General features: G+C 48.2%; 1 protein-coding gene across 1 annotated transcript in view; it reads right to left on the reverse strand.

Annotated features, from left to right (window-relative positions):
- The window catches only part of LOC122542358 (structural maintenance of chromosomes protein 1A), a 39,877-nt gene that overhangs the window by 7,087 nt on the left and 18,187 nt on the right, over positions 1-14,603 (reverse strand). The window contains exons 14-23 of the mRNA XM_043680049.1: positions 14,449-14,565; positions 13,631-13,737; positions 11,849-11,990; positions 9,500-9,645; positions 7,982-8,135; positions 5,773-5,883; positions 4,667-4,823; positions 4,047-4,201; positions 864-1,015; positions 205-274 (exon numbers count right to left, since the gene is read on the reverse strand). Of these exons, the coding sequence (XP_043535984.1) occupies positions 205-274; positions 864-1,015; positions 4,047-4,201; positions 4,667-4,823; positions 5,773-5,883; positions 7,982-8,135; positions 9,500-9,645; positions 11,849-11,990; positions 13,631-13,737; positions 14,449-14,565 (1,311 nt within the window). The remainder of the gene's footprint in view (positions 1-204; positions 275-863; positions 1,016-4,046; positions 4,202-4,666; positions 4,824-5,772; positions 5,884-7,981; positions 8,136-9,499; positions 9,646-11,848; positions 11,991-13,630; positions 13,738-14,448; positions 14,566-14,603) is intronic.

Genomic DNA, 14,603 nt, shown 5'->3' on the forward strand with positions numbered 1-14,603 from the left:
GGGGCTTGACAGGGCTGCGGGCCCAAGGAATGAACATAATGACCACAAGAAGTAGCGACACCTGCAAACAGAAGCATGTGAGAGGGAAAATGCAAAAACAAATGCAACACATACACACGGCACACATCCCCCCTCCCCCACCCCCACACACACCCAGACAGACACCCTGCCCCCAAATCACACTCCACAGACACAGACGCTCACCTTCCCAATGTTTGTATTGTCAAGAGCAGCATCAATCTCATCCAGAACGAAGAACGGGGCTGGCTTATAGCTGGGGAAGGATAACAGTCCCAGTTAGCAGCACTCTGACACAATATCCCCAGCCCCAGTCGCCAACCTGAACTCAACAAAACTGGAATGCTGAGGATGAACAGTAGAGTTGGGGCAGAGAGAGAGAGAGAGAGAAAGAGAGTAAAGGTATGAAAAGAGAATCAAGGTACAAATCATGTTGCTGTGTGTCTTCATTCTGCACCACAAAAGAAATGAATGGGGCCTCTTCCTGCTCCTGTGTAACAGGCTCAAGGAGGGGAGGCTGAATGGCCTTCTCCTGTTCCCGTGTAACAGGCTTGAGAAGGAGGGGGCTGAATGGCCTCCAGCTCCCGCATAACAGACTAAAGTAGGGGAGCTGCATGGCTTCCTTCTGTAACAAGCCCAGGGGGATTGCTGATTGGCCCCCTTCTGCTCCTGCTCAGGGATTAAAAAACAGCACACACGTGGCTGAAGTTGCCGTACTGGTAGAGGCAAGTCTAACAAACGGTGGCTGAAGTTTGAGAAACAGGATAGCTGCCAAGTTCATCCCTTTGCTGCAGTGTCCCCACAGTCACAGGGTGTTGCTGCTGGACAGTCGCAAACATCCCTACCTGTGGATGGCAAACAACAGCGCCAAGGCTGCCACTGTCTTCTCCCCTCCAGACAGGTTATCCATGGGCCTGAACCGCTTCCCCGGAGCCACACAGTTGTAGTTGATCCCATCCAGATAAGGCTCTTCCGGGTTCTCCGGGCCCAAGAATGCCTGGCAGGTGAATGAAACATGGTCACGGATGAATATATATGCATATCACAATTTTAGTCTCACACAGGTGTCTTTCGCACCTTTGTAAAGACTGCGTTTTCTTTTCATTTTTCTGTATTTTTAAAATTGTGGATTGAAATGGGAAAAGAGCGGTTTTATGTTACTTTCACAGTAACATAACCTGGCCCTCATTGTAAACACTGTTTACACAGCTGCTGGTTCCAGCAGGAACTGAAGTGAATTTGCAGACGAACTGGAGCCCAAGCGCTATGTACAAATGGAGCTTTGCTTGGTATAAATAACTGGTTAGGAGAAAGTGAGGACTGCAGATGCTGGAAATCAGAGTCAAAAACTGTGGTGCTGAAAAAGCACAACAGGTCAGGCAGCATCCGAGGATGCAGGAGAGTCAATGTTTCGAGCATAAGCTCTTCATCAGGAATGTGGTGATTGGTGTGTGGTCTGGTGACTAGTTGTCAATGACAAAGAACTCCTGCCTGCCAACAACTACATGATCAGTTCTCAGACAACTGAACAGTTTGGGGCTGTGAACAATTCGGAAAAAAAACCATCAGATCCCAACGTCCTCTGCAGTAAAAGCTACTCTAAGCCAGAGGAAAACCAGTTTACTTTCCTCCTAGCAGGTGCTCTAAGCCATGACTTTTCAGGGATCAGTCATGGACCTGTTTATAAACATGAAGCAGCCACCCTGTGCCTTGTGCAAACCAGTGAAAACATTCAAAAGAGGAAGAGAAAGAAGCAGTATGTGGATCAGCACAAGGCCAGCAGATCCTGTAAACAGGGATCACTGAACTGCTTCACCATTTTTCTCTCCATCCATAACACCATATTGGTTAGGCCACACTTAGAGTATTGTATTCACTTATGGTCGCCACGTTACAGGAAGGATGTAGAGGCTTTGGAGAGGGTGCATAGAACATAGCACATAGAAGAATACAGCGCAGTACAGGCCCTTCGGCCCTCGATGTTGCGCCGATCCAAGCCCACCTAACCTACACTAGCCCACTATCCTCCATATGCCTATCCAAAGCCCGCTTAAATGCCCATAATGAGGGAGAGTCCACCACTGCTACTGGCAGGGCATTCCATGAAGCAGAGCTTTACCAGGATGCTGCCTGGATTAGAGGGCAATGGCTATAAGGCGAGGCTGGAAAAACTCGGGTTGTTTTCTCTGGAGCGGCGGAGTCTGAGGCATGACTTCATAGAAGTCAGTAGAGTATGAGTTGCATAGGTAGGGTTGACAGTCAGAGTCTTTTTACCAGAGTTGACATGTCTAATACTAGGGGGCATGCATTTAAGGTGAGAGGGGGAAAGTTCAAAGGAGGGACAAGTTTTTTTACAGAGTGGTATGAGTCTAAAACGCACTGCTGGGGCGATGGAGGCAGATTCAATTGGGGCGTTTAAGAGTCTTAGATAAGCACATGACTATGGAGGAGTATGGACCATGGGCAGGCAGAAGGGATTAGTTTTATTTGGTGTCCTGTTTGGCACAGCATCGTGGGCTGAGTTGTCACAACAGATAAGGATTTTATAAAGTGCTCAAGATTCTTCAATTTTGCTGACTTTCAGACCCAGGTTGACTGAAAGCACGGGCCAAGTTTCTGTGCCTGACAACAATTTCTGCTCCACATAAATAGATTCTGGCTACATGTAAATAGTTGTGAACTGTCTATGTACGACTCTTCCTTATACATATACGAACAGAGAAAAATATGGTGTTATGGATGAAGAGAAAAATGGTGAAGCAGTTCAGTGATCCCTGTTCCCAGGATCTGCTGGTCTTGTGCTGCTCCACATGCTGCTTCTTTCTCTTCATCTTTTGAATGTTTTCACTGGTTTACACAAGGCACAGGGTGGCTGCTTCATGTTTATAAACAGGTCCATGACTGATTCCTGAAAAGTCATGGCTTACAGCAACTGCTGGGAGGAAAGTAAACTGGTTTTCCTCTGGCTTAGATTAGCTTTTACTGCAGAGGACGTAGCTCCTGAGCTGTTAGGGATCTGATGGTTTCTTTCCGAATTGTTCACAGCCCCAAACTGTTCAGTTGTCTGAGAACTGATCATGTAGTTGTTGGCAGGCAGGAGTTCTTTGTCATTGACAACTAGTCACCAGACCACACACCAATCACCACATTCCTGATGAAGAGCTTATGCTCGAAACATTGACTCTCCTGCATCCTCGGATGCTGCCTGACCTGTTGTGCTTTTTCAGCACCACAGTTTTTGACTTTGATTTCCAGCATCTGCAGTCCTCACTTTCTCCTAACCAGTTATTTATACCAAGCAAAGCTGCAACATAACATCTTGACTTCCCTGACCAAGCACGCCATACACCTTCTTGAACACCCTCTCCGGTTGTGTGGCCTTTGCTTCGACAGCAGGGTTTTGATTTCCAACACGCTATCCAATTGAGGCAGGACCCGCTCACGTTTAAATGAAATAAGCTGTGTTTACTGTCAACACCACTGCTGACACATGGGCAGAAACAAAAAGCCATGGCTATCAGGAACAATGTGCCATCTTTTCAGCTGAGCTGTGAAACAGAGGGTCCCTCACTCCCAGCCGCCCAGTCTACCTGCCCGCAGACCAGCCAAACTGAAGTGACAGACATTCACCGACAGAACTGCACCTTATTGTTCAGCAACACCTTCCAGACCCAGGACCTTCATGCCTAGATACAACAGGACGGGCAGAGGTACACTCCGTTGAGCCACAGAACTTGGAACATCCCTTCAGTGTCAATTGGGTCAAAATTCTGGAACTCCCTCCCTAATAGCACTGTGGGGTGTCTCTACACATGGACTGCAGCGGGTCACCATCTTCTCAAGAGGGCAATTAGGGACAAGCAATAAATGCTGGTCTATCCAGTGACACCACCATCCCACAAAACAATTATACATAAAAGGAAATAGCTGGGATGCAGGGGTAAGCTGAATACAAAACAGCAGAGGCTCCCACCTCATGCAGAAAGGATTAAGCCAATGTTGAGCAGAAGGATGTTCTCCATTCTTACCTGTGCACTACTGTTCCGCGAGAGAGCCTTGTAAATCTCATCAATGTTGGTGGCCACGGCTTCGAAACAGGCATTGAAGCGGTCAAAACGCTCTTTCTTTATCTGCTCAAATGCCTGCTTGGCCTTTTTGGCTCGTTTTCTCGCTGCCTCAAACTCTGTCCATGAAAAAAAAAAGGAATGGGAAACCAGTTAGGAAAAAAAAAGGACATAATTAACATTGGATAAGCCTCAAGGTAAATGAGGGAACAGGGTCTCCAAGTCTTTACCGAATAGAACGCGTTATGTGAACAACATCAAGCTGTGGTGATCTTCTCCTACATCTCACATACTGCTCAGGTTGTACGGGTACACGCAGACCCTTTGTACCCACTGGATAGACTACAACCACTCACACATTAAGGCACAGCAGCCACGGCTTAGCTGACAGCGCACGCACTCTGCCAGAGAACAGAGTGCATATTCTTAACAATAAAATGTAGTTCTTTCTAGGGACATGACTGAGGAGGCCAGTATTTGATCCTCAGACAGTGGGATGAATGAGACGGACAGCGCACCGAGGTTAACTCCAGAGTGACCGATCAACAGACACTGATGCCCTTCACGAGTGGGTGAAGACCAACCTTCTGAGGTCTCCTGGAATTTATCCCGCACGCTATCCAGCTTCTCCATGGCCTTCATATTGGGCGCAGCAATCCGTTGCAGGATATTCTGGTGCTCTGTCACTTTCTGCTGCAGGCTATTCAATTCTATCTTGACCTCGTCTTCCGCTAATGCGTCCTGCATGGGCATCAGGGCAGAGACAACATAAAACACTCCCTTCTTAGGTTTCAAAATAAAGCTCTTTCCCCCTCCTCGCTCCACTGGGAAAATTACACCAAAGCTTCTAATGTCACATAGCAAGGATAGTCAGAGTGTATCTGAGCTAGCTGTGCCATCTAGTGTTGGACGGAGGAACTACTATTCTGTCTCAGGTTTAAAGGCATTTAGAAATTGGCATGTGAATGGGAGGTGGTGGGAAATACAAATTGGACCTACACTCCATTGCTGCTCCCCTAGTATGGACAGTTTGAGAGGAATCAGTGTCTTAGTTTAAAGAGTCAATCATTTCAAACTGAGAGGAGTAGAAGAATTAGAGCAGCCAGACCAGCATATTCTGCTTTTCTTCCAGATTTTTAATATACACAGTTACTGGTGTCAATTACAGAAGGTCCACAGCATTGGTTTGGTCTCTGGATTACTAGTCCAACACCAACAACTCCTAAGGCTTCCTAGTTTTTAAAAAAATACATTCATGGGATGAGGGCATCGCTGGGTAGGCCAGCATGTATTAACTGCCCAATTAAGAGTCAACCACATCACGGAGTCTGAATCACCTTTGGGTCAGACCAGGTAAGGGCAGCAGTTTCCTTTATCAGAAGCTGAAGAGGAGTTATTAGGGGCTGCAGAATTCTCTCCCCCAGGCTGCAACAAACATTGGGTCACTGAATATATTCAAGGCTTAGTTAGAGGGATTTAGATTGACAAAGGAATCAATGTTTACAGGGGACAGGTAGTACAGGGGACAGGTAGAAAAGGTGGAGTTTAGGCTCCAACCTGATCAGCCAGAACCTTACTAAATGGCAGGGCAGCCTCCAGAGGTTGAATGACCTCCTATGGCTCCTCACTTGTACACATTTAAAATAGATGCCACATCTGTCTGTCAGACTGGCTCGGCAATCAATCATACCTTCAGATCCTCAGACAGCTCACTGTAGTCTATCTCAATCATGGCCTCGCGTGCACACACATTTGAGGCCCTCTGTGAACTGTTTCCTGTGTCTTCGGACTGCAATTCGCCCTAAGAGGAAAACGTCAGCAAATTAAATTTAAACAAAATGCGGCGGGCGGGGCGGGGAAAAGCCGGGGCTGGATGTGGAGGGGCAGAAAGTAACGAAGGTGACAAAGAGGTAAGGGCGGTGAAGGCGCACAGGCAGTGGAGCTCCACATTGGCCGGGAGTGACAAAAGGTTCCCAAGTTGTCTGGGGGCTGGGACCCTCAGCTTATGCTGGGCTGACTCCAACCTGTGGAGCATTTCTCCTTGCCAATATCTACCCTCCCCCTAAATCTGCCAGGGTTCCTTCATCCAGCTCTCAGTCAAATGCTGCCGATCTGTCAAGGTTAGACACACCCCCATCTTTCAGCTCTTCCTGAACAATGCAGCAAGTTCACCGGGCCATATTAGGATTCATTTGATTTATTATTTTCACACATACCAAGGTACAGTGAAAAATTTTGATTGGGGCGTAGTACAGGCATATCATACCACACCACACACAATGCATTACATTAATAAAACAGAGTGAACACAATGTTATGGCTGCACAGAACGAGGTCAACATTAAATTTAAAATTTGAGACGTCTGTTCAGAAGTCTAAATCCAGTGGGGAGGAAGCGGTTCTTGAATCGATTCCTACATGTATAACAAACATTTGTATCTTCTGCTTGACGGAAGAGGGCTGAAGTGAGTATAACCGGCGTGGGAGGAGTCTTTGATGATGCTGGTCGCTTTCCCAAGGCAGGAAGAAATTTAGATGGGAGACAATGGATGAAAGGCTGAGCCATGTTCACAACTGGGATGTGAGTGTCACTGGCTGGGCCAGGATTTATTACCTATTGCTCAGAGGGCAGTTAAGAGTCAACCACATCGCTATGGGTCTGGAGTCACATGGAGGCCAGATGAGGGAGGGATGGCAGTTCCCTTCCCTAAAGGGAATCAGAGACCCAGATGGGTTTTTCCTGACAACTGACAATAGATTCACAGCCACCATGAGACTCTTAACTCCAGATTTTCTTTTTAAAAATCAAATTCCAATTCCACCATCTGCCATGATGGGATTCGAAACCGGGTCCTCCAGAATGCTGTCTGGGTCTCTAGATTAACAGTCCAGCAATAATACTGCTAGGCCCACTGACCCGTCTGCAGAACCCCATTAACTCTGACTTCTCTTCACAGATGCTGCCCAGACCCACTGAGCTTTTCCAGCAACTTCTGCTTTTGTTTCTGATTTACAGCATTTGCAGTTCTCTCGGTTTTTACCCAGCCTGCCCAATCTCTCTCCATCGCTGAAACTCTCCATCCTGGTAAATCTCCCTCAGCTCCCTCTCCAGTGCCGTCTCATCCCTCCTCTAAGCTGGATTCCAGAACTGCATACAATGCTCTTGTTGTGTGGCCTCACCAATGTTTTCGATCGTTCCAACATAAACTTTGCCCTTGAACTCCATGCCTTAGCTCATCAAGACAAAACCAAATACCTTCTTACTATTTTATCCACTTGACTTTCCTGGTTACGACTATAGCAGCTTTACAGTTGAAAATATGTCCCCATGACTTTAGCCTAGGACCCCGCCCTTTGAATTGCAAATCCAGTGACATTACCAGCAGGGCACAGCCATACTGCAGAACTCCCAATCCCATTCCTTATGTTTCTAAGCTCCTTCTGGGGGCAGGGCCAGACTCCCCCCTAATTGCAGCGACTAAATATCAGCCCAAATGGCGCACAGCCTCAAAATAAGGGCGAGCAGATTTAGGCCTGAGGTGAGAAGGAACTTCATCAACCAAAGGGTTGTAAATCTATGGAATTCCCTGCCCAGTGAAGCCGCTGAGGCCACCTCAGGGCTATGAGGAGCAGGCAGGTAAGTGGAGCTGATTCCATGAAAAGATCAGCCCAAGGAGCCAGATGGCCTGCTCCTGCTCCTATTTCTGATGTAATGTACAACTCCTCCAGTTTCTTCAGTTTTTACAGCTACAGGGTAACAGGGGCCGCGGGGGGGGGGGGGGGGGGGTGCAGAAACGGAGGAGGTTGAGAAAAAGGGGATGGGAGTTCAGGATTTTCAGCTCCAGTGAGAGACCCCGTTGCCAGCTGGTGACCTGCAGCCTGTATGTGGAATACCTCACCTCTTCCTGACTGATATCGTCCATGCTCCCCTGGCGCAGGGGCAGTTTGATGTCCTGCATCTTGCAGCTCTGCAGCAGGTTGTGGCGGTCACTGCGCTTCTGCTCCAGTTTGGTCTCGATGGCAGTCACCTCCTTCTGGAGCTGGGTCATCTCCCTGCAAGGCGACACAGTCAAGGTTAACAAAAGGAGCTTGTGAAAAGAAGGACTGCGATTTATGCACGCACTGACTTTATACAGGTTTATAAAGTTTGTGCGAAGATTTGTAGCTCGGGTGCTCGTTGTTGTCTGAGCGTCGCTATTGGTTTATGTGCCGTTATGAGTCCTAGGGGTCTCAGTAATCTGGCAGTCAGTTCAGAGATGCTCCTGACATCTACCATATAAACACCGGAGGAAACATCAAAGAAGCGCTTCGCAGGAGGCTCCCAAGCACTGATGATGTCGCCTAGCCAGGGGACGAAACGTTTGCAACAAAAACTTCCAGCTCGGCGAACAGAACCACAACAACAGGTTTATAAAATCATGATGGGCATGGATAGGGTAAATAGACAGGTCTCTTCTCCCCCGCCATAAGCCCAGGGAAGAGTCCAGAATTTGAGGGACATAGGATTAAAGCGAGACGGGAAAGGGACCGAAGGGGCAACATTTTCACACAGACGGTGGTGCGTTTATGGAATGAGCTGCCAGAGGAAATGATGAAGGCTGGTACAATTACAGCAGTTAAAAGGTATCTGGATGAGTACATGAATAGGAAGGGTTTGGACAGATATGGGCCAAGTGCTGGTAAATGGGACTAGATTAATTTATGATATCTGGTCAGCATGTACCAGTTGGACCGAAGGTTCTGTTTCCATGCTGTACATCTCTAGGACTCTGGTTATTGGTTATTGACTTAATCAGCCCCAGCTAACTATCGTGCTGCACACCTTCTGTTTAATGTGCAGGCAGAACCATGATCCCAAACCCCCTCTTTCTCCCCCCACCCACCCAAACTCACCTTCACATGCAAGTGGCAAGAGTGACAGCTATTTTACTCTGGGAGTCCAGCCCGACACCTTACCCTGTCCACCTTCTGCCCTACTTAGCTGAATGGCAGTGCCTCAGTGGTTAGCACTGCTGCCTCACAGCACAAGGACCTAGTTCGATTCCACCTGTCTGTGTGGAGTTTGCACATTTGCCCCGTACCCACATGGGCTTCCTCCAGTTTCCTCTCAAAGATGTGCAGGTAAAGGTGGACTGTCCATGCTCAATTGCCCCATCGTGTCCAGGGATACTCAGGCTAGGTGTGCTCACCATGGAGAATGCAGAGTTACAGGGATAGGGCACAGTATGGGTCATGGTGGGATGCTCTTCAGATGGGTGATGTGGACTCAATGGGCCGAATGGCCTGTTTCAACACTGTAGGGATATTTTAACTGGTTGCCTGTTTTCTCCACGCTATGGAGGGTCAGTAGGTAATCCCATTTTACCGGCCGATTCCACCCCCACTCCCACCCCACCTCTTCCCCCCTCTGCACTGACTTGTTGGCTCCTCCGAGCTTCTTGCGGATGTCGTCCATCTCGTGGTTCTTGTCGCTGACCTCAGACTTTTTGGCAAGGTGCTGGTTCTTCAGGTCCTGAAGCTGGGCCATAGTCTCGTCAATGATCTTCATGTGCCTGTGCTCCTCCTGTAAAACAGACAGAGGGAGCTGAAAAGCAGCCGCTGCAAGGACTTGGTCAGACACACAGAAACAAAACTCTACTGCTGTCCCATGCCGAGCTCTCCCTAATCCGGTTCTCCTAGTGGATTGGGAGGGGCTACAGGTTCCACTTCAAAAGCAACAGGATGTAAAGTTTTAAAAATGTGTTCAGAGGATATACGCGTTGCTGGATCAGCTACTATTTATTGCTCAGCCCTAACTGAACTAGAGGGGAGCTAAGGGTCACCGACATCATGGCGGGTCTGTAAGACAGACAGATAAAAGCAAAATGGAAACTAAATCAGAAATTGCTGAAAAAGCTCAGGTCTGGCAGCATCTCTGGAGCCAAATCGGATAAACGTTTCAGGTCCAGCGTCCCTTTCTCAGGACAAAAAGGATATTTGTGAAGTTGATGGGTTTTAATGGCAATCGATGATCGTTGTCCTGATCGCCAGTACTAGTTTTTAATTTGAGTTATACAGCACAGTAACAGACTCCTCGGTCCAACCAGTCCATGCAGACTATAATCCCAAACTAAGCTAGTCCTGCCTGCCTGCATTTGGCCTGTATCCCTCCAAATGTTTCCTATTCATGTACTTATCCAAATGTCTTTCAAACGTTGCAACTGTACCCACACCCACCATTTCCGCTGGAAGTTCACTCCACACATAAACCACTGCGTAAAAAAAGTTGCCCCCATGCCCTTTTTAAGTCTTCCTCCTCTCACTTTGGAAATATGCCCCCGAGATTTGAACTTCCCTAGGGAAAAGACCTTGCTATTCACTTTATCTATGCCACTCATGATTATATAAACCTCTACAACAAGGTCACCCCTCAACCTCCTACGTTCCAGTGACAAAAGCCCCAGCCTATTCAGCCACTTCACAAAGCTCAAACCTTCCACCCCCAGCAACATTCTGTCAAATCTTTTCTGAACGCTCTCCAGCTTAATCATCTATGTTTATAATTGAATTTAAAGTTTACCAGATTCTGTGGTGGGACTTGAATCTGCGTTGTCCACAGCATTCACCAGCAACCTCACTAAACCTGCGGCTCATTATGGACATAGCAACATAGCAATCACGATTAGGCCATTTGGCAGCTTCAGCCCGCTACACCATTCAATACAATCATGGCTGATCATCCAGCTGCTCTTGCTTTCTCCTCCATACACCTTTAGCCCCGACCAACTATAGTGAACTCCTTTGTGAAAACACTCAAATGTTTTGTCTCTGACTGCCTTCTGTGGCAAAGAATTCCACAGGCTCACCACTCTCTGGGTAAAGACATTTCCCCTCATCTCAGTCCTAACTGGCTGATCTCATATCCTTAGACTGTGAGCCCCTGGTTCTGGACACTCCAGTCATGGGGAACATCCTTCCTGCATTTGCCCTGTGTAGTGCTGTTAAAAGTTCATAGGTTTCTGTGAGATCTACCCCCCTTCCCCATCATTATCTAAACTCCAGTAAATACTGTCCAAACCTATTTTCAGAGCAATCTTCCAGCCTCTTGAACCTCGAGGTGAAGCCAGAGGTGTTCTGGAACCAAGGCACAGTGCAGACTGAAGGCTAGGTGCCAGCGTGGTCTGGTTGGAAGACTGTTCTGAACTTCTTTTTCTGCAATGCTGGGCTTTTTACTTCTCTAATTTTCTAACATCTTGTAACTGAAGCAGGTGTACCTAGGAACCTTAGTACCTAAGCTGTATGTGATGACATATTAACTTCTCACTGTATTCATCTGAGTATATGTGACAATAAAGCTAATTCTAATTCGTTTGTCATCCCAGGAACCAGGCTGGTTAGGATTTTTGCATCCTCCTGACCTTGATCAATCAAATTGAATCCATTTGATGACAAATCAATTGCTTGTTTCATTCTTTTTAAACTTTTACCACAGTGATTGTGACACTATCATTTGAAAAATCGAGCCTTTTGTTAAAACATTTCTGAAAGCTACCTCCGTCGTGTTACTCTTGTTCAAGTTTGTGCAGCAACATGGCAACCCTAAGGTCTTCATCTTATGGTAACATAAAGAATGTCTCTCCCTGTGTTATTAAGGTTAAAAATTCTAGCCAGAGAAAACAGGGAATGCAGCTAGGGGGCAAGTTCAATCAAATATCTAACTAGTTCCGCAGCTTTGAAAGCGGCGTGCTGTCAAAGTAAACAGAGTTTCAAAATAAACAAATTTGTACCTTTTTCAGTTTTTCGATCTCATTCTCATCCTTCTTCACTGTTTGTTCCCACATGTGCACCTTATCCTGATCCTCCTTCAGCTGTTGCCGCTCATAGTCGAGTTGGATCCCCAGTCTTGTCTTCTGGTTCTCAAACTCCAGTCTGCAAAGGTGTAGGTCTCATTGAGAACAGTGCTGGCTCACTCAATAGGAAGGCTCAGCGAATACAGAGTACCAACAGACAACGGGGAGGGTCAGTGAGTACCGAGTACCAACAGACAACGGGGAGGGTCAGTGAGTACAGAGTACCGACAGACAACGGGGAGGGTCAGTGAGTACCGAGTACTGACAGACAACGGGGAGGGTCAGTGAGTACAGAGTACCGACAGGCAACAAGGAGGGTCAGTGAGTACTGAGTACCGACAGGCAACGGGGAGGGTCAGTGAGTACTGAGTACCGACAGACAACGGGGAGGGTCAGTGAGTACAGAGTACCGACAGACAACGGGGAGGGTCAGTGAGTACAGAGAACCGACAGACAACGGGGAGGGTCAGCGAGTACAGAGTATCAACAGCAACAAGGAGGGTCAGTGAGTACCGACAGACAACGAGGAGGGTCAGTGAGTACAGAGTATCGACAGACGACGGGAAGGTCAGCAAGTACAGAGTACCGACAGACAATGGGGAGGGCCAGTGAGTACAGAGTACCGACAGACAACAGGGAGGGCCAGTGAGTACAGGGTACCAACAGACGACAGGAAGGGTCAGCAAGTACAGGGTACCAACAGACGACGGGGAGGGTCAGTGAGTACAGAGTACCAACAGACAACGGGGAGGGTCAGCGAGTACAGAGTATCGACAGCAACAAGGAGGGTCAGTGAGTACAGAGTATCGACAGACAACGGGGAGGGTCAGTGAGTACTGAGTACTGACAGACAACGGGGAGGGTCAGTGAGTACCGAGTACCGACAGACAACGGGGAGGGTCAGTGAGTACAGAGTACCGACAGACAACGGGGAGGGTCAGTGAGTACATAGTATCGACAGACAACAAGGAGGGTCAGTGAGTACCGACAGACAACGGGGAGGGTCAGTGAGTACAGAGTACTGACAGACAACGGGGAGAGTCAGTGAGTACCGAGTACCAACAGACAACGGGGAGGGTCAGTGAGTACAGAGAACCGACAGACAACGGGGAGGGTCAGTGAGTACCGAGTACCGACAGACAGCGGGGAGGGTCAGTGAGTACAGAGTATCGACAGACAACAAGGAGGGTCAGTGAGTACCGAGTACCGACAGACAACAGGGAGAGTCAGTGAGTACAGAGTACCGACAGACAACAGGGAGGGTCAGTGCGTACAGAGTACCAACAGATGACAGGAAGGGTCAGCAAGTACAGGGTGCCAACAGACGACGGGGAGGGTCAGTGAGTACCGAGTACTGACAGACAACAGGGAGGGTCAGTGAGTACCGACAGACAACGGGGAGGGTCAGTGAGTACAGAGTATCGACAGACAACGGGGAGGGTCAGTGAGTACTGACAGACAATGGGGAGGGTCAGTGAGTACCGAGTACTGACAGACAACGGGGAGGGTCAGTGAGTACAGGGTACCAACAGACGACGGGAAGGGTCAGCGAGTACCGATAGACAATGCGGAGGGTCAGTGAATACTGAGTATCCTCAGACAATGGGGAGGGTCAGTGAATACGGAATGTCCTGAATCCACTGGGAGGTGAGTATGTATCCTGGGAGAGGTCGGAGTTGACAGGTGAGTATAGAGAAAACTCATACCCAATCCACCTACCTCTTCTTGGCTATCTCATTCTGTCTTTTCACCTTCTCCTCTTCAAACTCCCTGATGTTCCTCACCCCAATTTCTCGACAGAATTCCTCAAACACCTCATCCTCCACCTGAGCAGCAATAGGGGCAGAGTGAGGGTATTCTAGGATTTAAACATTCAATCCCGGCACTTACCACTTCGGTAGTCAAGATGAGAGTTACCCACCGCAAGGTTCCTAGCCTCCAACCTGCTCTCAGAGCCCCAGCATTGATACAGTCAGACCCAGTTCAGTGCCAGCACACCTTCACAGCTGACCAAGGTGGTCAGGAGGCATGGGGTCTATTAGTGCTGGCAGAAATCAAACTGACCGCAGGAGATGGCTCAATCCCTTTAGCAGGTCTCACAAAGCTTGTGGCACCTTGCACATCATATTACAGCAACTCTCCACCCTGCCCCACCCATAACCGCTCAGGATTGGTGGAAAACTAGACCGAAATGCTCAGGCCCAGATAGGGCCTAGACCATTCTCCACCTTCACAATGCCCCATGCGACCAAGACTAGCCCAGGTGATTATCCTGGCCCTGATCTTGTTATGCAGTGCCTAGCTTTTGGCACAAGATGAAAGCACCCTACAACAGGAACGGGCACCAGTGGGAACACCAGGCCTTCACTGCAAATATGCTCAGGTGCTTACAGCTTCTCACGCGATTCCCAGACACCGCTTTGGAAGAGCAGGCAAGATCGATGCCAAGGAAAATATAGTTTTACTGATAGTGAGCAACATGTTTCGATGGTCCACTATAAAACGGAAAGGGAAGGACTAGGGTACGACTGCCTCACCTGGTTCATCTTCTCTTTCAGTTCCTTCATCTCGCGGTCCCGGGCCTGCACCGTGCGTTTGATGTCATTAATTTTTGGTCCGAAGTTTGCCAGTTCACTCTCCAGCTTGGATTTCTCCTGAAGTCAAAAGCAAAGTGCCAGTGAGGGGTGGATCT

Source organism: Chiloscyllium plagiosum, chromosome 39 (assembly GCF_004010195.1).
Source record: "Chiloscyllium plagiosum isolate BGI_BamShark_2017 chromosome 39, ASM401019v2, whole genome shotgun sequence".
NCBI classification, from domain to species: Eukaryota; Metazoa; Chordata; class Chondrichthyes; order Orectolobiformes; family Hemiscylliidae; genus Chiloscyllium; species Chiloscyllium plagiosum.